The sequence below is a fragment of the Ostrinia nubilalis genome, chromosome 11 (assembly GCF_963855985.1).
Source record: "Ostrinia nubilalis chromosome 11, ilOstNubi1.1, whole genome shotgun sequence".
NCBI classification, from domain to species: domain Eukaryota; kingdom Metazoa; phylum Arthropoda; class Insecta; order Lepidoptera; family Crambidae; genus Ostrinia; species Ostrinia nubilalis.
The window spans coordinates 5,005,228-5,030,133 of NC_087098.1; the positions used below are offsets into that span (position 1 = coordinate 5,005,228).

At 36.5% G+C, this 24,906-nt stretch overlaps 2 protein-coding genes across 4 annotated transcripts in view; both read left to right on the forward strand.

The window, feature by feature from the left end:
* The first annotated feature begins 301 nt into the window (after nucleotides 1-301).
* On the forward strand, nucleotides 302-13,807 carry LOC135075840 (uncharacterized). 3 transcript variants are annotated; one of them, XM_063970299.1, is made up of 3 exons: nucleotides 302-549; nucleotides 7,579-8,033; nucleotides 12,552-13,807. In XM_063970299.1, exons 1-3 carry the CDS (start codon nucleotides 480-482, stop codon nucleotides 13,029-13,031), a joined length of 1,005 nt encoding a protein of 334 aa, XP_063826369.1. In that variant the 5' UTR covers nucleotides 302-479; the 3' UTR covers nucleotides 13,032-13,807. The 3 variants fall into 3 exon arrangements, with proteins under 3 accessions (XP_063826369.1, XP_063826371.1, XP_063826372.1); XM_063970301.1 differs by lacking the exon at nucleotides 302-549 and adding an exon at nucleotides 4,525-4,819; XM_063970302.1 differs by lacking the exon at nucleotides 302-549 and adding an exon at nucleotides 4,525-4,722.
* A 3,530-nt stretch (nucleotides 13,808-17,337) lies between these two features.
* The window catches only part of LOC135076132 (uncharacterized), a 54,143-nt gene continuing 46,574 nt past the window's right edge, over nucleotides 17,338-24,906 (forward strand). Inside the window, exon 1 of the mRNA XM_063970601.1 lies at nucleotides 17,338-17,561. Within this exon, the coding sequence (XP_063826671.1) occupies nucleotides 17,468-17,561 (94 nt within the window). The 5' untranslated portion in view covers nucleotides 17,338-17,467. The remainder of the gene's footprint in view (nucleotides 17,562-24,906) is intronic.

Consider the following 24,906-nt stretch of genomic DNA (forward strand, 5'->3'; position numbering starts at 1 on the left):
CTTATTGCTGATACTGAAAAAGGTCAGTTTACATAAAACCAAACAGCGATACCGCGACGCGCGTCCTGAGCGATTTTCACACACCTTCAGGATCCGGTACTGGAACACATGTATTTGTTTGGACAAGCGATTGCGTAAGAAGGCGCGCGTTTACGTACTAGCGCGCGCGACGTCGCATCCGTGACGTAATGGCGGGCCCTCTAATGCAAACAATCAGTTTTTTGCACCCTTTATACGGGAGCGCCGGCAACGGCATATAAGCGGCGAACCGAACGAACCGGCCTGAGATCGTAACAACCGATCGCCTGAAGTCGCCACCGCGTAGCATATTTTTTTTATCGCGGCCGACTTCTGTTCTGTTTTAAAATTTTTAATTTATTCCTTTTCAAAGAAAATTGTGATGTGCCAGTGACTGAACTGTGAAATCGTGTGACATTTTTTTATACCAAAGATATTTACTCTGTGATAATAAAAACAAAATGATTGACACGTGCACCTGCAGTAAACAATGTTCCTCAAAACAAGGATTTGAATCTCTCAGATTACACTGTAAGTATTTATTTTATTTATATTAATTAATACATAGTTAGAGAAAATATCGAATATTTTATTTATTATAATAATTTTCACCTGAAGTATAAATTTTTCAGTAATGAAATTACGATAAGGTGTCATTGATTAGCATTTAATGATATGCACTAATGATTACAATTACCATAACTTTTAATTTACATACAAGAAATTACTGTAAATAAACATTTTCCAACATTTCAGTTTCAAAGTTAAAATTAATTTTCATTCAATCAATTTCACAATTAAAATTAATTTTATTTATGTTTATAAAAATAATGCGAGGATTCTGACAAATAAATATTAAACCATACCAGTTCACAAAATAACAGAAAAATATACCTGAAAAAGAAAAGTTTTCTCTTCTTTGGCGGGAAATAACACTCAGAATGTCAAGCTTCACTTTTAAAAAAAGTTGAATTAAGTATTTGAAGTTAAAAAAAACAATAGACAATAGGTGCTTAATTTGAAATTCGCGCCGGTGGGTGACGACAGCGGATCGCCGCGTGCTCCTAAATAAATAAATATCTAAGTCGCCACAGATAAGCTCGTAACACTAAGTTCTGTGGGTCATTACATATGGCACAATGAGGTTCTATAGCTTTTAAAGGGGTTACCGTGATGAGTAAAAGCCTCTGTACACGTTGATTTACATTGCGGCTCCAGAACAATGCCGTTCGGCGCTAGCGCACCGCAGTGTCGCGGAAGCCTTCGCTTACGGTAAAGTTAAATTAGCCGCTGAAATTATGTTGAGGAATTTCAACACCTGACTTGTAAGGGCTAACATGTTACACAGTAAAAGTTTGCTGTGATATCTAAAAAAAATTAAAACGTAATGTGAAAAATAAGGCGATTTTAAAATAAATGAGTAGCACTTTTCTCCAGAACACAAGAAAATTATGCGATTTGTAGAGCAACTTCATTTATACACTTACGTGATTTTCCATTTGGAAAAATTGGTTGCCTCGTGTGGAACTTCTATTACATAAGCAGGTCATTAGGTAACATTAAAAAACAAACACAAATCACTGACCGCCATAACCAGGATTTAACACCAAAGATCTTCCAAATCACATCGCCTCTGAATGACGAATCGCCGGATCTACTTTACTTTCTACGAGCGTGAGTAATAATGGCCGAGTGAGTGATCTGACACCGCTTTTGTAGGTTTTCATTTCGCCCACTCGGGAAAATTCGGGAAAATCCGTGACTCACCGGTGAGACAACCCGCGGAAAAGCCTCCTATTATGGAAACCATTAGAAAAATTTCGCACAAAAACATTGATGAAAGCTATGCTATTATATCACATTCTATTCACAATGGGAATCTCCTCGGATGAAAAAAGTATTTTAATTGCTCGTTCCGAGTTCTGCATAGCCGTTAATTATATTGTTTGCAGAAACGATGCGCAAAGAGCGAGTTGGTCGCGACTACTAGCGTCCGTATGTGCCTTACTAAGTTATTTAATTTAGTAACCTAATTACTTGTGACCGCATGACACATTATTACACTAATTTGCCAAATTGGTAATGGTTGTAAAGAAAATATTAGCTAAATTTAAATTTTGAAATGCTCTTCCTTTGTAGCTAAAAAGGGTAAGAAAAGCAAATAGCGATATTTAAACTGCCCTAATGATACTAGTCTTATACAAATTACAGTTTTCAATTTACTATAAATTTTCAGTCTGTATTAGGGAACCCTGAAAGCAAGTATACTTATCGCGTGACTGACACAAAGAACAATAAAACACACTTATGTTTGAAAACATTGCTAATATGATATCGTATTGATTCATCATTTTCAAAATTGTGCCAAATATAAGATAAAAAACCATAATCACAAGATAAACGGATTCGCATTGACATTATCGAGTAAAAAATGTAAGTAAGTGTATTAATCGTACGGACCTCCTACGTTCTCATTTCCGAGGCATTTACCATAGACAAAACAAAGCTCCGATATTCGGGAAGTATTAATCATAGACGTAATAATCCTCTATTGACAGTATCAATAAACATCCGAACACAATGGGCCGGCTTGTTAGCCGACAAAAAACGTGTCAATGTAAATACTCGAGTTGCTAGTCCAAATGTTTAGTAAACGACATACGAGATAAATCTGGCACGAAACCCGTTCCTTTCAGTGGACAAAGTAACGTGTGTGATTCTCGGCTTTTTGGTGTGGCCTGCGAGCTTAAGGTGCATCCACACCGATCAGATAAGCGGTTACGTTTTATGTCGTTATTACGTGACACTATGTCTCGAATTTTGGTACAATTAAGGTTACTATTTTGGCTTTGCTACCTAATATTACAGAGGCATTGATTTCCTTTTATAAAGCCTTAGTTTCACGTCGTTATTTTCCTAAATCTTTGTTATTTTGTAGAAATAAATTCAAGTTCAGTATGAATGACCCATTAAATGCGACATGTCATGTATTTTTCCCAGGCCTCGCTAAGGCTTTCCTTCCAATTCGCACGTGTTGAGTTCTTCCATTTTTCGCGATGTATTTGAAGTTCGTGCGCCGACGGCGAGAGAAATTGAAAGTAACCAATTACCTACTTCGGTGACACTTTTTTGTTTACACAAATTAATTCGCGCGTGCGTTTCGCTTTTTGATACTACATCGTTAATAATGATTAGTACCTATTGATTAGTTATGTTTGTTGAATGACTTTCTCTTATAAATGGGGAGCAAAAAAGTTTTCTTTTACTAAATTAACTCTACAATTTTAAATAAAATTCCTGCCTTTTGTTACCAAGTAAAGAATTTCACAGAGATTTGTAACTATTTAAATGATAAATATTGATAATGTCATCAACTATTATGTTATTTTTCACAATATTGCGAAATTATTAGCTCTAACACATCAGCTGTAATATTTGGCTACGTTTAACATAATAATTTGTAAATACGTCAATCGTAATCGTAATCAGGTTGCGATTTAGTCTCAACTTGTTACAAACTCGATCGCGAATCGGCGCGCCGTATCGAACACGCGTCTGCGACTCGATACGCCGATAAAAGTTTAGGATAGACTCATCGATGAATCACCGCAGGTCTAACCGAATAAATGTACACTTGCACGAGAACAGCGACGAGTGTAGAGACGAATATTCTTTAAATAAATTTGCATTTAAGTGATGTTTTCTTACAACTTTACAGGCGCGCCAGAATTGAATTATGTAGTGTGGAAATTTAGTGTTATGGAACAGCTGATGTAAATTTCCGAAGCAAAAATAGATCTGTAATAGTAATAAGCAGGTAGGCTACCAGTCCACACCTAAATAAGGTGTCACTTTTAACATACGCAAAACGTACATTCCTATTCAATCATATTTATTAATATAATTTTACATCAGTTTAATTTTGTCCTCATTCATCTCAATTGCGACATTCCTGTAAAGTATTTTATTATTAGTCAGGAAATACATTACTCAATCGAAACGTAATACATCTCATCATACACGTACATCATATACATTTTACATACATACAATAATTAAGGTTGTTTGTACATAAGTTTATTTAAATAACTAAAATCTTAGTAACTATATATTTAACATGTAACATAATAAAAAGTTTTTATTATTTTACAAAATATGACTCGGTCAGTAGTCATTTTAATTTATTAAAGACAATATGAATAATACCAAATTTAAATAGTCAGATCATTATTAAAACCGAATGTCCTTGATTCGTAAAATTAAAATCGCTTGAAAATGTTCCTAAGTAGGCGAGCATTTTTAGCAACAACTTTTTTGGTCAAAAGTAAAAACGTACTAGTGCAGTACATTAAACATCAACGCATCAGTACCAAAAAACAAACGCTTGGGGAGTCTCCGAGAGGGCCGGAGTTCGCTGCGTGGCGCGGGTAAGGGTTTTCGCATAGTGTTTGACCGGCTATTTCATGTACCGTGCAGCATTTCGGCGCCCATTCAACGATCGGAGCCAGCCCGCGCGCCGGCCTCGCACGCGCACCGGTGACACACGAACGAACGTAAACATTAACAGTGATTCCAATTACAAAAAATTTTTTAATCCTCCAAAAGTGCGAGTGGCCAGTTTTCAGTGAACAAAAAAACCGCGTTCGGAACATGGACTTGCCCGAAGGAACATCAATGCGTTGTTCATGGATGTCTTTTTAACTGGTGTGTGATGTTTGTTTATGTTTTTTGTTGCTTCGTAGACAAATGAGAGACCGCTTTCGTTCAGGAATACGCGTTGACATTAAACAGTTGACCAACGGTGGGTATTCGTGTTTTTTACATAATATTTTTTAAATACTTTTCATGATTAGAAAATTTTGCAATCATTTTGAATATTCCATGCGAAACTTAATCATTGCTTATTTCACTCGCCGGTGGGCAAACTTGAGAGGCTTGGTATTAAATTCTAATTAAATTAAATTAAAATCGTAAAACGTGACGTTTGCACATGACCGTAAGGCCTCATGAAAATATAAAATACGTCTCATTGCAATGCATAACGCGAGACCCATAAACAGAGAAATCTTGATAGCATCGGGACTTAAGTGCTTCCCTTTCTCCGTAGTAAGTTACACATGAAACCGCATCAGTCATTGTAATTCTGCAAGCCGAGTCCTAATTCGATTGATGATCATTTTTGGAGGCACCAAACGAGAAAGCTCGTACCGCCTAGACAGCGAATCGTGTGGGAATGAACAACATTCGAGTGTCGGCAATCGATCAAAGCATATTTCGCTGGAACCCGCCCGATGTCATGCGATACTCACTAACTTTAACTTTTTTGAGGCAAGCGATGCGCGCTACTAATTTTGGACATAATTTAATTCAATCTCGAAAATTTTGCTGCGGTATAGATTTACATATTTAATCAAATATTGAGAAAATTTGAGAATGATATTAGCTATACTTAGTATTTATTGAATATAATATAAACAGTTAGGAAAAACTGATTCTACCTGATTTAGGTACTTTTGAGTGGCTAATGCGAAAATATTTTGTATGAGTATATAATGATTTTAAAAACAGTCGTTACAGTCCTATAAGCTTTCCACTATGCGATAAATCTTTGGGAAAACCCCATGACGGTAAATCACTTCATGCCCGTCATTTTTCGCGGTAACAATTACACGCGTTAGCATTGTTTGATCTCGATCCGTTGATACTTTAATCTGCAAAACGCTTATAGCCGGCACAGCCTAAAAAAGTTCCCACAAAAACCACGGCTGATCCGCAGTAGGCGAGCCTCGCTCATATGTTTGGACGTCACAGCATCGCATCTATTTAGCATACGTTATATTGTCAACGACTCTGATTGACCTAATGATTCACTGACCATTTACCTCGGTTTATCCTCGTCTGACGTAACATACGGACGTGCTAAATTTTCACTATAAGTTCAAACGATAACACGCGTTACAAACAGTTCATCGAAATACCACTCGCTTATAACACCAGTAAACACACAAATGCCAAGAAGTACCGAGAAATAGCGAATAACTTAAGATATTGCCACGGGTTAAGTGTTTGAGTTCCTCCAAAACTGATACCAAAGTGAGGCTTTATTGGCGCACGTTTGAGGCCGCAACTTGCTCAATATTGAACTCTATTAAAACTTTATAGCCTACCATTGGCGACTATTGACACATAAAAATTGTAAATACGGCATGAAAAGGGTAACTTTCTACGTTTTAGCACTTGAGGCGGACAAAAGGCGTTTCAAAGTTGGCGCTGTTTCTCCTCCTTTTAAAGTTTGAAAACGTCGCTGCAGAATTGCAAGTCTCCGTTTGGCACATAAAATATGTTTTATGACGGCGGCGCAAAACATCAAAACCTTCAATAACAGAGAAACGTTAAATCGAATGAGGAGACATGCGATTTTTGCGCAAACGGTGCTCTGCGCGTCACGCAGCGCACATATGAAACTGCCTTTCGGAGAACAAACTATAGAAACTAGTCGCTGTCATTAAATCACTCGGGCTACCTGTAATAGTCTACTAGAAAATGTGCATAATGACGTCGTCGCTAGGCTTTTTACGCCGGCTCGACGCGCATGCGCCGCTGACTGACGGCGCTGACATCAAATTACTTTACAACAAAACGACTCCGACACGAGCTCGAATCAATTTATCGAGAAGTCTCCACCGAGAACGCCCTTTATGAATCGAACATTATTTATGCGGTGGCGTTTAGTATCGATTGCGGTACCAAACGTTGTCCCATGAGAGTGCTCTGACCGAAATTGATTAAAAAAATCACGTGCGTCCCAGCGAAGGCTAATGGGCGCCGAGAAAGCCCCCGAGATGGAGATCGCGCAAGAACTCATGCGCATAAGTACGAAGCGCCGCGTTTACGATAATCATGGAGCTTATTATTTTTTATGTGACTCCTCGCTACTCCCGCCCGCTTAATAGGAATGCACGTTTTTGAGCCAACACTGGTCTCGTAACGAGATTTTCATTATTTTAATTTAATAGCACTGCCGAGATTTGTGGGCCCTACGCAAGGTACGCAAGACTCGCTTATCGCTAATAGTCAATGAAATATTAAATATGATCAAGTATACCATCCAAACGTGCAATTATTGTGCAATCAAGTTTATACTACTCATAAGATCACGGGCCCCCATCCTCGCGAGCTTAACTAGGCTTAATGAATAGTTTTCGTTTGTCGGCATGTACTTAGAGAGAAGATAAATTATTACTTAACTGTGCAAAATTTTTAAATAAGTAACTCTAATCATTATGAAACACTGCTGTATTATCATGCAATATTAGGGTAATACGACTTTCATTACTCCTATATCTTTATAGTAACATTCCGCTTACACCTTATATCACAATAGCCTGCAAATCTGAAATAGATACGTAATGACACAGACACTTGATATACGATATGAGTAATTATTTAATTTTATTGATACTAAATACAAATCGATAAGGGATTAACCGTATCGCATTAATGATAAAACAATCAGTTCACTTTCATTCAGAGTGCTAACAATACGTTTTCTTGTTCCAGATTTTCCCAAAAAGCTATTGGTAGCTGTAACGGTAGTGATAATCGTAGCGATGTGCCTGAGGCCAGCGGAGGCAGCTTCCATAGAGCACAAGAGACATAGAGGCCCGCACGACAACATGAAACCAACCAAAGACTCGAGCGTGTCGCGGACAGAGGCTCTGCTGAAGGACCACAAGAGGCGGCATCAAGGCCAGAAGAACGGGACCCACACAACCAAAGATACCCTCGGGAGTTTAAGAAGACAGACGGACCCGTACGAGAGAGCGCGAATAAAGATAGAGAATAAAGTGTCGTACACGAAAGACAACTTTGACGAGAGGCGGAAGGAGCTGAAGGAATCTGGAGATTATGGCTCCGGGATGCCGACGTGGCTGCCCAAGACTAACTTTGTGGATATCCACTTCCACAACTACAGAATCTCACACAAAAATGAGGCGGCGAAATCGAAACGCATTGTAAGTATTTATTTTTTAAATATCACAAACAAAATTAGAAGCAGGCAATTCTTGTAACTTTAGTGCTAATAACCACCAGCAAGTTTGTAGATACAGTGCTGGTAATATGACATCATTTGATAAAAAATTCTTGTCACTGATTATAGTGATGCAATGCGATTACAATGAGGCGTAAGCGTTCGGTGTACAAATCTGACGGCATAATTGCCGTGCTCCATCACTCGGGGGCGGGGCACATCAACTCTTCCCGTTCAATATTCGCGCATTTTTAATTTTTATTCTCAACTTTATCCGAGACAAAGGATGCGTGCATTAGCAGGCCGCGGCTTAAATGAGCTTCGTCGGGCCAAATTACACCCGAGCCGCCTTTGTACCGCGTTTATTTACTTCACATTGTACTTAAGGGCAATAACTAGGCACAGGCCCTTCAATTTTAAAGCCGTTGCCTTTAAAAATTGGCACAGATTAACTCAGCTTCGATCCCTCAATGCACAGTTTGAGTCACTCCATTGCGGTACTTGTAGCGATTTTATTGCCTTTTTGATAAATGTCAAGTCTTTACAAAAACGTGTCGCTTAAATTGTCGGCTCCAATGTTTAATTTACTGAAATTGTAAATTTAATTTAAATGTCAATACTGTCGTTAATTCCCTATCGTCGATTGTAAAACAAAGCACAAAATACCATAAAGCCCCAGCAGACAGTCCATTAATAACGGCGTTAACCGGCCGCTGGCCAGCCAACCAATTAAACGCTCAAGTATTTGCATAGATTGACATCGTCCGATTTCGGCGCCCGCGCACGCGATCGCACAGCCACCAATTAGCAAATGATAGACAAACGCATTATCGGCAACCAGTAATAACAATCAGACTTGATTATTTGATTGTTTCTCACCTCGGCTCATAAAAATATTTAAAGCACTTAACGGACCGAGGCTCGGTATTTACCGAACACACATCTGGACCGCGGTTAAGACTTTCTATTATGTATTCATATCGGACACCCACTAATTAGTACACAAAACTTAATGCGAGACAATAAGTGTGTGCCAGTGTCCGGTGTCCAGACGCGCGGCGAACCATTGACAAAATTATTTTCTAACACAACAGTGTAGAGTCGACCAGTATTCCAAACTATGAATATTGAACACTCAGTACGGCTCCACAGTTCGTCAATGCACGGCCACTTAAGAAATTCAAATATTTGACATTGGGCAAAGGAAAGCGTTAGAGAATTCAAGTGATCTTAAGCTTTATTTGACGAGAACGATTTAAAAACTAAACAATGCTCTAATGAGATGAAAATAGGGTTCGACAAAAGGTTTGAAGTGTGAACTGTGGCGCTGAATTAGTTTTTCTTTTAAGCTTTGTTTCATAATGTAAACTTAAAAGCAATTTTCTAAGACCTTAGAGAGAATTCTAAAACCCTTAGCCGGCCACGTTTAATAATATTTCAGCACAAATAAAGGGCGGGGACATTCCACCACGCAGTGCTTTCACGGCGAGCGCTCGCGCTAGTGTTTGTTCAGTATTTACGATTTAACAAAACAGCACGAAATGTTAAAAACACATTATTTGTCCGAGTGAGACGAATGTGAACTTACGATCTTGGGCCGTTTGTCCGCGACACGTTTCGCGGGTTAAGCCTGCGAGGCGCATTGTGGCTGCGTTTTCAGCTTAGTCCGCCATATTTGCCCGCCGCTTTATTGGTTGCGCGCGCGCACAATGCCGCGGAAAAGCGACGCGTTAATCGGTTTATGAGCCGTGAAATGTTTGAGATCATTATTAGATTATTTATCGATTTATGGACTTAGATTTTGAATGCATTTTTGGGCTAATGTAAATTATTCTGATAATTTTGAAATTTTTCTTCTAAAAGCTTCATTATTTAAATATTTTACAGTTGATAATATTGTTGAATGAACAACGAAAAATTTTAAACTTAGCTCTAGTTATCATAATAGCGGATGTCATTCAAACCTAAACATTTAATTCCGTCTGCGGCATTGTTATGAATCATTTCGTTAATTAATGAAGTCTATAGAGGAAGTCCACGGGACGCCGATCGTGTCATGCGACTCCGTAAACAAATACCTAGTACTTGATCGCTGGCTCCGCGTTCCCGGAACGGTGAGTGGGCCACTTAATGAGATGAGTTCATTCGGCTGAACGGTTAGCAGCTGAAATGTTTAGTCAGAGGTTGAGGTTACCAACCAAGCAGTTTTTAATTTAACTTTCTTTAATAATTTAAATTCGTGCAAAAGACAAAAGACAATCGGACATGTCAATTGAAATGCGAAAAGAAAACAAAAGAAAATCGGACGACTTAAAACATATTGTGTATGAATGAAACCAATTATACCAATATACAAACAACTCTAAAATAAAATAAAAATTAAGAGTGTCGCTTAGTCACATAAATTTATATCTTTATTATTAGGAAACTACCTATAAACACTATCATTAGCAACAACAATACTAAAGACGCACTTAACACCATAGTTTATTAATCAATATCACTTCGAAGCGCCAACTTATTTGCAGAAGTGATTCAAAGATCAATTCTAGTTATTGTATTTGCGCAAAACCATTCGTGTTTAGAAAAACAATCGGAAGAACAACATTTTCCAGATCATTTTCATGTTTTAGATATCAGTCAAGTCTTAGACAAACGGCTTGTTTTCAGAAATCAGGTCGGTCAGTGATAAATTGACTTTCAAATATTTTATTTTCCACTGTCAGTTTGTAAACAATATTGACAGTGAATGCATTGTATGCTAACGGAGATAAATGTAATACCTACTTGTTATGACTCTACAAAACAGAAGGATCTGACAATTTAGAACACTATTTTTTCTCTAAATCACATTAAACTTAGCACAATAGATCCAATAATAAGTATTACACAGCATTAATTCCTCATCACACAAAAATTTGCCCCCAGTGGGATACGAACCTGCGACCGCAACAGCCGTCAAAATAAAGCACATTCAAACCGCGAACTCATGACGTTATTTCATTTCGGTGTAGTGATCATAAGTCCAAAACAAACATAGCTTTTTTTGTACTTTAACCCCTTTTATGGGTATAATTCAACCAAAACTACGTTTAGTCAAGAGCACATTAGAGATTTTGATGTCAAATAACATCTCTTACCTACGACATAAGATGCTACTGTTCTTAGATTGAACTCAGTACCACAGTAGTCAAGTAACACGTGAACAAATTGTAAATTTTCCTTACTTCGCTTGCATAAGCGCTCGCGCATTTTTAGAAGAATAATGCGCGATCGGTTACTCGGATCGAGGCAAACCGGCCGCCTGCATACCGGCCCGTCAGGTCTGTCATTGTTGATCGACTATTTGTATTGTCCTAGGACGTCTTTCTTTACGTCTATTTGTCATTTATAATTCTTAATTTACTGTTATTGCTGAAATAATTCGATGGAAAACTACTCGAAACTCAGGAAATAGTAACACATGTCACAAACTATACACAAACTTACATAAAGTCGTTTTAAATCACAAATAAACAACACAGATTTATTACTACTCATGTAAATAACTAGACTCGCGGTGAGGTGCGAAAATACGTAAGCATTAACTGAAAATTGCTATTTATTAATTAGCAAGTTATGAGACAATCTTTTGCATAATAGCGGCGCTTAAACCTGCGCGATAATATATGTAAATAGAAACTCATGATCAAAGCTCTAATGCTGATAATTTTGATAGTCAATAATTTACAATTAAAATAATTGTTTCCGTAATATCTTCCAGACAAATGAGTTTCAATTACAAAACTATGTTTATTGTCATTACAACGCGAATGTAATATTAATAGGTACGTTTGATTACGTTATGTATTAACAATGTAACCTTTGCAAACAAACACGACCAAGTATTATTTATGTTTTAAGACAATATGACCTTTATACTTACGTTATTAAGGCTTTACATGCACCAGCATTTGACTTGACATTATTGGAGAATTCGTCAACGAATGCAGTTACGAGAACTTAACGGAGCCATAAATGTTTGGCCTACACAATAATGTCTAAATTCAAATGCCCTTAAGTCCTGACAATTCGTCTTAGTGACACGAAAGCCTGCGACAGAAGCTCGCATTGATCCGGCTAAGAGCGATTCCAACTATAGATACTACCTAATAATGTTTATAGAATACGCAGCCTCGACACAAATACGCACACTAAAGTATTCACAATATACGCCGCACTTAATTCATACGCGCTCTGTCGCAAGCCACCGAAACTTAATTCCTTCATGAGCCTGCTTTAGCAAATTTATGTTATTGTCGCCATTCACAAAGCTGTTATGTGTGGAAATGACTTAACATTGTCTTTTGTTGCACTAAAGTTACAAGTTACACCTAGGTATAGCACTAAAGCGTAGTTAACATTATTCACCTATAACGCATTAGCAATTTGAAAAAATATCAGTGTATTTCCTCTCATTACACGATCAGCAATAACTTATCTCCTTTTTCTTTTGTTACAGTTCGTCTTTCTGATCAGAAAGCTCTACAAATCTCTGCTGGAGTACCACGAGCTGTTCAAGCGCTTCAAAGTCGTGGAAGTCGTATCCCCCGACACACAAATCACCAGCTACAACGTCAAGAGGCAGGTCATCTTCACCAAGACGACGGACGACCTCTACAGCGCGATAGAAGACATCAAGGACGCCATGATCAGCGTAAAAATGCCTGCCCCCAAAATCAACCTGGCCAAAATGAAGCTAGACACAATAAAACCTAAAGTAGACGCAGCCAGATACCTAAAAAATGACGACATCCTCCTCAGAGCGTATGGAAACCTATTAGATAACTGGCATCTAGAGTTCAACTGCTCCAAATTCAGGAAAACGGGCAAGAACAGGAAAGTAGCGCTGCACAAATGTGTGCAGTACGAGAACAACCTTAGAGAAAAAAGAAACAAGCGCAAAAGAAATAAACGCAAGAAGCAGCCGAGCAGCCCATAAGTTAACTTGCTTTAACGCGGAATATAGATTCTGCAACTTAACTTGTATTTATTGAACTCATTGTTGCCGCTTCAGTACTTATTTATTTAAAATTATGCTCTCTTACATGAGATGTTAGGCATAATTTGAATGTTTGACGATACGATTTGTTGATTAAGTATTGGGTACTTTCTCTGTGATATTTAGTATTGTGTAGTCGTTAATTATTAATTTATTGATTAGCATTTAAGTCGATGTAAGTCCAACTGTACTTATGCGCGATGCTCTTTCTCGTCTTGTCGCTTGATTTTGTAATCTCTTATTTATTTTCCATTTCAGATTGTTGTAAATCATGAATAATACTTTTATGCAAAGCATAGAAACTGTTATTTCTATTCAATCTCCTACTAATGTATATCTCGTATAGTGTTATTGTGAGGCAAATTGTTTTGCCATTTTCGCCACGAAAGACTTTTAAATTAATTTAAGTTGCATTATTAATTTATGATCTATATTTAACTTAAATTATGCAGAGTTGGTTTGAAGTTACAACTATGAAGATAAAAAATATTTGACAATTGATGATATAATTTTGATGTAATTTTAAATCAACTATGTACTGTAAAATATTTCCGTTAGATAGTTTATTAGGTTGTAAACAATGAACTGATACCATGTGAATATTACCTTTACTGTGTAAATATAATGCATAATTGAATGCAGAGTTTTCATTTAACATTGGACAGATAACGTATTACATTATGTAAACATGAAATAAATGATTGGATTATTTATAATGCATTTGTTTTGTTTCAATCACTCGATCTCTATCATAAACTTATTTAGTTTATGGGCCCTAGCACTAAATAAATATTATAATTAAGAGAATTACTAATCAAATGATATAAAAGAAACAATAATACACACCAAACGTCTATTTACCATAGGAAGATAAGTATTCATAATCTAGGCCTTATCAATAAAATCAAAATGCAAAATATTTTAATTATTCTTTAATTAACGTCAATCAGATAGTTTAGATTATGCCCCTTAATTGATATTTACTATCCAATATGATATTTAATTCCGAATTAAGATCCGATAAGTAAAATCGCAGGTTGGTGCTAATCGCGTACGAAGTTAAAACAGGATTAGTAACAAAAATAGTTACCTACCTACTTAGATTTCAGTTTATTTACTTTAAAAAAAACGACCTTAAAAATATCAATTTTAACGACTTTAACTTAGCCTTAAATTGTTTGGTTCAGGGATGAGACCGATCCCTTAATATTAGATATTATTAGCGTACTTAGTCTATTTTATTATTGAGTTTTTACCGATTTTTTTAAAATAAATTTAAGTAGACTTGAAAATGTTGTTTTATAAGTAGATATTTTCTTCATCTACATTTCATACAAGTAAAGGTTAAACAATTATTTTTATCAATATCAGTTCAGTAGTTTTAATTACATAGCCTATTCTTCTTTTTAAAGTATCTTGATAAAAATAATTTGCAATAAAAATTTACTCATTAAAGAGTTATGAATATATTAATACTTTTTAGAATAGAATAGAAATCATTTATTTGAGACACGATACAAGACATTTGTTCAATTATACATAAAGCAGTATGTAAGCTTATAATTACCTACCTGCTATTACTTTTTGACCGACTTCGTTATAAAAACAATGCTTTTATTTATAGTGGCGCCCCCTGTCATAAAAAATAAAAACAGCGTGTTTGAATGCTATATTATGTGATTATAATAATTTTCTACTCGCTAGTAGATGGCATTAAAATATTTCCTGCTACTTCTTGATACTAGCGCCCTCTATATTCAAGTCAAGTAATATATTTTTTAAATCGTTTAACGACATCTGTTATTAGTATTAAAAAGCAACATGCATGCTATTTAGTATTTAGTTTTTCTACTCACTACTAGATGGCACCTTTTTGCTACTTCTTGATACTGGCGCCCTCTATAATTCAAGTCAAGTAATATAATTTTTATTGGATTTAACGACATCTGTTAGTAGTATTAAAAACTAACAGGTATGATAATAGTATTTAGATTTTCTACTCACCACTAGATGGCTCTGGATATAACGCCATCTAGTGATAAGAAGTATAATTAATAATTACTAATGGTAAACCTAGATGGCAGCACCTAGACGTCTTAAAACTTTTTGTTGTGACAGCTTGAAAAGTCCACATTGTCTTGGCGGGAAAGGGATGCGTCATGTTCAGTGCTGCAGTTTTGTTTTTCTATTGAAAGTTTTGTACCGTGGTTTTGTTAGGCATAAAAATGTACTATGATACAACATTTCATCAAATTATCAAGAAGTCTGCGTGTCCCAGTAGAGTAGAGAGAGTGCTACCATATCTCTAATGAAATTGAATCACAGTCAAGCCCCGCCGACGAATACTGATTATTATTGATGTTAAAGTGTATTCATTTCAAAACACATCGTGGCGATTGCAACAGGAATTTTGCTATCAGGACAACACATTTCGAGCTGTTTTTTCGCTACATGGGCGTTTTCAGTGTTAGAGTATAACAGATGTTAGTTACTTAATAGTGCATTGTTTAAATGAGACATTAATTTCAGTTATTTAAATCCAGTACCGACCGTAGCCAGTAATAATTAAGTTAGAAACTCTACATAACAGACCAATTTTATTTTTCAGTGTGCGGCAATTCTAAGACCTACGCCTCCAATACTGTTTTGATCACTCTACTTACGGGCCAAGGGACCTTTCAAAGACCCGAAAAAGTTGAAGCCATTATTAATTTTGTACAATGTGGTTATTGTTTGAGAACGTGAGTAAATATTGTCGGCATGATCCACACAGCATTAGCATTCGGAACAATGATAGCGGTCTGATGGTCCGGCCTTCATACTTCACGCTCCGGTAAGCTGTTTCCGACGACAGTGTAGTGTTGTAAGGTCCGCTTTTCGCGCGCGAGTTTTCATTAAACGTTAGAAATAAAAATAACTTTATTACCTATTATTAGTTAATAATATTGAATGAAATTTATTAATGATTAATTCATATTTATAGTTCAGTTATTCATAGTTTGCTGCCTAAGTACATATAATCAATTTATGCAATAAAACGTACCTGTAAAATATATTTGCTTCAGTAGGTTTCGTGTACTTATAATCGTAGCATCGCCGACTGCAAGCGACCCGTGTGGGTCAGGCACGTGATGTGAAGCCCTTTACTATTCCATTCAAGGGATTAGTTTTAATAAATTATTGTTGCTACGTGAATATCAGTATGAGTTGCATTGCATTCAATAAGATGTATCAATGATTTTCCGACTGAAAAAATCAAATGAAAGCCGGACCCCCATAACAATGCTTATCTCGTAGTTTGGTTACTACGAAAATTTTGAAATGTGCTATGCTCATGTTAATTGAAATAAATTTCTTTTAACCACCACTAATATAAAATATAAAATAATAATTTTAAAATTATTACAGTTTTATATCTTCAGCAGTTCAGTGAACGGATAGCGGCATGTGACTGAAAATAGCTTTTTTGCATTATTTGTCTTTTAGGCACGGAAAATAATCTTAATGCGAATGTTTGAATTGATTCAGATAGTATCCGTTATTTCCATAAAGTGGCTGTTGGCACTGAAAGAACGGGTTAATGAGGATGGTGGCCCAAAAATTATCTCAAGCTTATCCTTCTTCTTTCTTTTCGTGTCGACAACAAACCTACACAGTGTACAGCTTATCCTAAAACAGCTAAAATCTCTAACACGAAAATCACAATTATAATAGGTCACGGCGCAGCGTGTGCGTGCGCAGTGCGGGTGCAGCAGACGGTACGCTGCGTGCGCGCTTAAAGCCCATAAAAAGTGCAAGCGGCGGCCGTAGTTCAGGCTGAACTGCAAACAATGACTGTTCAGTGCCTGTAAAAGGGGGAAAAGATTTCTAAAATCCTACGCAACCGCTTTATTTTTCTACTTCAACTGCAGTTAACGGGCTGAAAATGTGATGTTAAATAATATGACCTTTCTTCTAGTACTTAAATAATTTTTATTTTTGTCATTAATCTAGTACCTAATAATATTTGAAATTGTCACTGGCGCCAGCAGTGCTGAATGAAAGAACGCCTATCACGTCCCGAAGATCTCAAGCTTATCCTAAAACCATGGAAACCTCCAATCTAACACCGACCCAAACTTAAGTTTTCGAAAATCACGATTACAATAGGTCACGGCGTGCGTGCGCAGTGCGGGTGCAGCAGACGGTACGCTGCGCGCGCGCATAAAGCCCATAGAAAGTGCAAGCGGCGGGCTCAGTCGCTCACAGCTCGCGGGCGCGGACGCACGCGGCGCAAATGTTACCGGACTACGCGGGAAATAGTTGCGTCTATTATTCGTGAATTAAAAAATCACAATTAAAACTTTTTATAAACAAAACACGGTGACTTTATCAAAATGGGTGCGAGTGCAAGGATTGCCCTCATGTTTCTAATGATTTCTGCCGCAACAGCTGGCCCTGCAGGGGATGTGAGGAGAACTCAAAAATACGGTGAGATGAAAATTTCATGACTTAATTAATTAATGAATAATTTATAATACATGAGCAGTAAACTAGGAAACTCTCTGGTCATGTGGTTTGCGTTCCAAAACAATAGGCGTGGGTTCAAATCCCGCGAGGGTCTAACATTACATTATCTATTTGACGCGCTATCTATTAGCATACTTAGCACGCAGCAGCAGCAGGGAATTTATAGGGATAAACTTGAAATAATTTGAAGGATCTTTGATGCCTAAAAGTATTTATTTATGCAGCCTATTTATTATGGTTCAACAAGGTCCTAATAGGTGTGAAAGGAAAATAAATCATAAACCTTTAATTATCATAAAGCAATTAATTGGGTATCATAGCAATCATCGTGGGTATGCCGCCATTGATTGTAAATTACCGCAGGCAGGAATAATGGTACTTGCATAAAATAACTGTAACAATAACGAATATCCAACACGATCTCACATTAACATTCAACAACTAATAAATACCTAACTTAAACCCACATTCAAGAAATTGCATAAATTTTTAGATAATTACTTGTAAAAAGTAATATAAATTACTTAACGTAGGGTTAGAACATTAAACTTAGAATAAAGAGATGCAAGACTCGAAGAAAACTTAAGTTGGTTTCGTTGCAAAACGAAAAAAAAACTTATGCAAGGCGATTCAAGAACTATTGGCTTAGTTGCAAAACAATCAAATAACTTTTACGGGCAATTTCACAGCAAATAAAATCGGTTGCACGTTTTGCTTGACAATGACCTACTCAATGCAAAAAGACGTTACGCCTAAAATGCATTAATTTGGTGCAAAATCGATTGATTAGTTAAAACCAGATTGAAAAACATCATTCAATGTCTAACTAGTTGACGTTGAAACACACATGATAAAAGTTGTACCATTTTTCAAGGTTTTTTTTCAAATTTATTTATTTAAGGCTCACAAAACAAGTTACAGTCATATTCAGGCACAGATAATATTCCATAGATTAATCGAAACCGCAACTCTAAACATGTGTGCACAGAATGAATTGAAAATTATGACATAAAGAGGGTAAGTAGTGTTAGTTTAACTTAAATCTAGTTAAGGTTAAGTCTAGGTTAAATCTAGCAGTTTTAACCTTTTGGGATCAGGCACTGCTAGGTCCGTGGCGATCCAGTGCTCATCGTCTGTACAGGGAAGCCAAGCTTCTGCTCTATAAAATTAGTTAACGTGACAATAAATTCGTACATTTACAGAAATAACGAGTACCTACCTAGGTTAAGACGAGACGAGCTAAACTCAATAGAGAATTTTCCGATATAAACTGCAGGACTTTCAACTGGCCAGCCATTCGAAGGCTAGGGAAAATGCATTTAAATGGGCAACACGTGCAGCTGCCGAGTTCTGCAAACATCGGTACAATTTATTTCGTCGATACATTTGCAATTGTAATGCCGACCAATTATTGCCTTCATAAGCATAACATTGCTTACTAATAATTACATTTACTGTAAGCATTTCGACCCAGATTCGTTGTACAGAAATTAATATTCGACAGCACCGTGAAATTCGACGGCCGCGACCAATTGGACCAAAACCAACGGAGTTTTAGCGCCGAAGTCTCACTTTGCTTTGTCTTTCTTGTATCCCAATCTGGCGGAATGAATAGATTGCGTTAGTATAACAAGCTTTTTGCGAGTCTTTTGTTACACTCACTTTATATTGTCTCAAATGCATGACCAAGTCAGCGGCTGATCTTAGCGGAGTTTAGAATTATTTAGTTAACTGTCTCGACTGAAATTCTCAAGAGTATTATTACGACTTGTGAATAGTATTTTTATAATTGGGAGAAATAACGTCGCAATTAAAGTAAAAGATTTTATAATTAGTGTGCGAATAGAGTATGAATGATTCAGTGGTTACGCAGTCTTATTAATTTCTAATGATGTGTGAGTGTGGGATAAATCCCATTCTTGAATGAATCAAAATGTCATCAATCACGTTTCCTTTGAGATTGAATAATAAAGGGGCTGCAAGGCACAATGGTTCAGCTGGCAAACAAAGTGCGCTCATCAAATCGCGCTTAGTGCCGATTTTCAACAGCCAAGGTTCCAGCATTGCCTAATTGTTTCAACCTCTAACTCAGGAAGGCAACAATAGAAACTCGGCAAGGCTCTTGATGCCTAATGCTCATTCCAGATAGTTTACACCATTGTCGTAAAGAGCGGAACCGTTCACTTCCGAGGAACATTGCTTTCTGAAGCCACTGTTACACAGTACACACACACCTATCTTCAACTGTTAATGTCTTCGTCTAATATACCTACACAATGCGCTTTAATAACTCAAGCACCGTTGTGCAAGTGAACATAAATTGGAGGTCAGTCAAACCATTGATATAGCTGTCATCCATTTATAAATCAATTTAACTTTTTAAACGGTCGAAATCGTTCATTTATCATTGCTAAACTTGGCTGTAATTAGTGAATAGTGGAAGTTAGAAGGTTTGTTATGGTTGATTAATATCCGTTTAAACGGACCTTTTCATTTTACTGCCTATGACAACTGACAAATTTGCTCAAAACGGAACCTTAAAAACAAAAAATGGAAACCTTTACTACTAGCTTCGATCCGTGGTTTTGTCTTCTTGAATTTCGGCGCTTGTTCGATAAAAGATAACATATTTCCCTCTCCAAGGTCCAATATTATTTGAACAAACATTGATCAAACTTGGTTCAAATAAACAGGTAAAACAAACCGAGTAAATTTAGTTTTATTGGCTTAAACCGTGCGCTGGCGCATTTCTTTGTTCAAACATCCAAGAGAGTTGACCCTTACTTTCAAACACAAACGGCATTTTCCGCGTGCATTTGAAACGTCGAGTTCTCCCCTACCTGGGTGTTGGTATGCATCGCCAGTTCAATACCCTCCACTGACGTGCAATATTGACAATGTGCCGGCTTTTACGATCTTATACCAACGAAGGTTGTGATGCGTCGTCACCAGAATCGATACTCGATCTTGCGAATTTGAATCGAGAGAAATGGTCTTCGATTTTTGAACCGCTGCTTAGAAACCCTATATTCTTGAATGTATAAAAAAAATATTTTAGGAATAGGTAATTTAAGCACTCAAGTTTCATTTTACCATTGTTCGAATACATTGAACTTCAAATATTTACTCTATTAGTTAATATACGGGACTATTCCCACCTCTCGTGCCCACCACTGCAACTCCTGTGTATATAGCCAGGATCTACAGCTTGACCGCCATAAAACCCAACCAATGAAGGTCAAGTTTGTCCCGGAAAGTTAATATAGCGACATAATATGAATTTTTAAAAACTTTTCCAAATATTGGCTATTCATACCTATACTAAACTAACAAAACTGATCGTGGTCCACATCACTAAAATGCTCTACATTCAAATGCGCGTGCCCCAAACGCATCAATTTTAACGATTTTATTACAAAGCACCCTGGCTTTAGAACCTTCCAAATGCAAGAACCCATTATTGTTTTATTGGAATTCCATTACGGATTTTAAAATATCTTTGCTTTAAAAGGAATCATTATTTTCGTTATGCATCACGTTGTTTATTTACTTAGACATAAATATATCTTGTTAACTCTCAAGAATGTAACTTGTCCTTCAAGTCTTAAATGAGCGCAGATTTTCTATTTTGACGTACCTACTTAATTTTAGTCCAGTCAATTTATTTTATTTAATTTATTACGGTATACCAACAACATTACATACAAAGTTATTACATGAAAATCTTACATATAGAAGTTTAGTGTGTATGCATGCCAATAACAGGTACACACAGCTTTGGCTAATATACTGATGCCCGTATTCACAAACATTACTATGACGTCTCACAGTGCGCGTGGTCGCACAGGGTGACACACGAACCAATCACAGAGCTCTATTCTAGTCAATAAAGCATTAATATTGAACGTCAATACCTAAATAACCGTTTGAGGTATATTTATGAAATTTAAAGCTGATGTTTATCTTGCAAGTCTCAACACATGAGCCAAAAGTGTTAATGCACAGTAGTTTTTGAGTGATGAGGAGTCAAAAGTGGCTCCAATTTATTTGTCTAAATATACGCACGGTGCAGTCCCCTCCCTGGAACTAGGCTTAACATGTTCCCGCATGTCTAGAATGTTTGCTCAATGTTGATTTAGTCGATTTTCTCCTGATGGGAACATGTAAGACAAAAATAAAATTTCCAGTATTACAGACCTTATAGAGCAGCTGCCGCGAAAACTATACAAGATATAGAAAAACTTCAATATCTCACCTGTAGCAAATTGAATAAGCTTTTTTTGGTTCAAAGTAGTCATGTCACTAGGACGCATAGTTTCCAAGGATTAAGCGAAAAACCGAAAAGTGGCACCTTTAAACCCCCCTCTCCCCGCCGGCTCAAGTCAAGGGCTAAGGGCGGGGACTTTTGCTATGTTCACCTCCTAACTAGTCTAAATAAAGTCCCGAAGTCAGAAATTGTGTTCCACGGATTTCTCTCTACACCGTCGTTAAAGCATTCATTGACTGGACTATTTACATTATTTTGAGAAACTTTTTTTAACCCTTTCTCTTCGCGCGCGAATAGCTAGAAGGTAGCTGAAACCAGCTAAAAACAAGCGACAAGCGTAAAAAATACCGGCTTAGCAAAACAAAACACAACATATTTATGTGACAGGTGTTTGTTTACAATGTTGTAACCTAGATGCAATCGCGATACATCACGTTCGCCACGACATGGCTCTTATCTTGCAATCCCAACAATCCATCGGTATAATATGCAATTAATGTGTAATATATTATTCATACTATATTCATTTGATTCCTGTAATGTGTTACAAGAATGTGCGTTGTTGTCAAATTGATTTGATATCTCCATGTTATGTCATATTGGAATTTATAATTCGTAACGATTCAAATGTGTCAATATTTTATCTGTGTCTTCTATTACGTGATTATCATGAACGTATTTGTGTCAGTAACTTTTCCGATAAAATTTATGTTTTCTATGTATTTATTAAGGTACCCCAATTACCTCTGGAGCAAAGATTTTTGAATTTCAAGGAACCATATTTGAAAATCTCAAAGACAATGACTTATTGTGACCAAGCTATGGACTTTATGTGTATAACACACCAGTGAGCACAATTGAATTAAACACGGACCCATCATTGCTATTTACAACAGTTACCCGTAAACTATCAAAATTGCTATAAATAGGAACGAGCTATAGTTACAGATTCGCTGAGAATGAATCGAGAATGCAAAACCCGACAAAGGTGGCGCAAGCGCCGCGTTGTAACACCCTAAACCCGCGAAGCTCGGATCAACTTTTGTACAACATTAATATTTTGAAACGAGACGTTTTACAAACTCTGCGCAATGCCACTTACACCTGTTACTCTACTTTGCGGGCATGTTTAAGTATTTATTTTAACTATGTAGAATCTAATTTCCCGCAAGTTGAAAGATCGTGATAGTTCGTCTTCAGTATTTCATTACCTACTTCCTACCCATGGAATGACTGAGAAAGAATAGAGTCCCAAGAATAGAACAGTCTATTGTTGGAACTAAAAAATAAAAAACCATAGACTGATGTTTCTTTTCGAGGAAGAGAGTTTTAAAACACATTTAATCGACTTTTTAACACTGAGTATACTTTTATTGTCAAGAAACGATTTATCTGTATTACATAATGTTAAGGTAAAATAACCAAAAATAAAACGTAAATCTCTTCTGTGACCATTTCGCTAATCTAAAGAGATTAATATCTCTATAAAAAAAGAAAGGTGAAAAACTCTACTAATAGCGTCATTATTTTGACAATTATAATTCCCATAATGATGTGTCGATGAACTGAGTCACAAACCAGTTTCCAGTTTGATGAATTACAAGCGCAAGCGTTTAGCGTTTTTGATGGATAAATCGTTTATTTAATACACAAAACATACGAGTCGTAATCCATCGTCAGGATTATAAATTAATAATCAAGCTTCAACTACAATAAAATCTTTTTAACTTAGTCAAAGTTGTAAGAAAAATTACTAGAGTAGAGATATCAAAAGTTTTGTGCTGTAGGAATTTCAAAGAATTGTGGTAAAATTATTAGTTTGGGCCCAACAAACTTTTTACCCACTAGCCATTTTATTATAAGATCATAAGGTATCCGACCCGCTTACGCGAATGCTTGTGTTACAAATCATTACACACACATTATACATATAAACTAAGTCAGATACAAGGAACTAGATTTATTGCTGCGTGCTCCGAGTTCACATATTATAAATTTATAGCAGTCATATTATTTACGATCCTGTCGCCTTGCAATAATTAAAGATTCAGATAATCTTTGCTATTACTAATGCCGCACAGTTGCTAAGGTATGGCAACACAAGGCTTAATCAATTTCCTACAACCGCACATATCAATCTGCTCTCCATCTTTCTCGTATCTGTAGGTAGAATCTGTAATTATGTATAATTAAAAAACAAGTTCCACTCTTAAGAGTCAATTAAAAGGGTCCTTTTTACGATAAAACTGTAAGCACCCAAGTAAATTCCGCCTAAATAAAACATTAAAACTCATTTTATTTTTGCAAGTAGGCCTAGACACTTTTACAAGTCCCAGTATTAACCCTACAGCAGTGGTAGGGTTAATACTGGGACAATAAATGGGCCAGTGCTGAAAAGAAGCAGCGCAAGCTTATTTTACTTCACACTGGCTAGACCAAGACTTAGCTCATTCTACGTATCGAGTAATAATAAGTTATGTAATATTTACATGCATAACGTCATGTAATAATCCAAGGGTTTCCTACATGGAAGAAAACAGAGTTCAACCACCCAACACCAACAGTCAAAGGTAAGTGAAAGTACCTATAAATGAATGAAATCGAAAGTGCAATACTCGGAATAACAAAACTGAGTGACATTTCTTTAAGAATAGCACTTGGGTTTTTGTATCAACTTTTACCTTGCTTTCAAATTGCCAACACTGTCTTGATGAATTGATGATAAAGACCTTAAAATAATCTAACTACAAACTCTACAGTTGTCTCTTACAGCGGTATTTATTTTCATGTTTTACACACGACGGCATGCATATTGGCAGCATCTAATCTAGTTGAATTGCGACTTATTTTACAACAAATATATCATGTCATGTAAAGTTGGTAATGGACATTTCAGATTGTTATTTTTCAATTCAGATCGAATGCCATGTAATCGATCTAAGTGACACGTGTGTAAGTGTGCATCGATTGACTAATTCTAAATACGTTACGTACGTAATACGTATACTACTATTTATTTATTTGCCATACCAGTTGTAG

Bases quoted from the DNA above. Each gene is read 5' to 3' on its own strand.
- LOC135075840 (XM_063970299.1), top strand. From the start codon at position 480: ATGATTGACACGTGCACCTGCAGTAAACAATGTTCCTCAAAACAAGGA. The intron at 550-7,578 runs GTAAGTATTTAT...TTCTTGTTCCAG, and splicing joins TGAATCTCTCAGATTACACT to ATTTTCCCAAAAAGCTATTG. The intron at 8,034-12,551 runs GTAAGTATTTAT...CTTTTGTTACAG, and splicing joins CGGCGAAATCGAAACGCATT to TTCGTCTTTCTGATCAGAAA.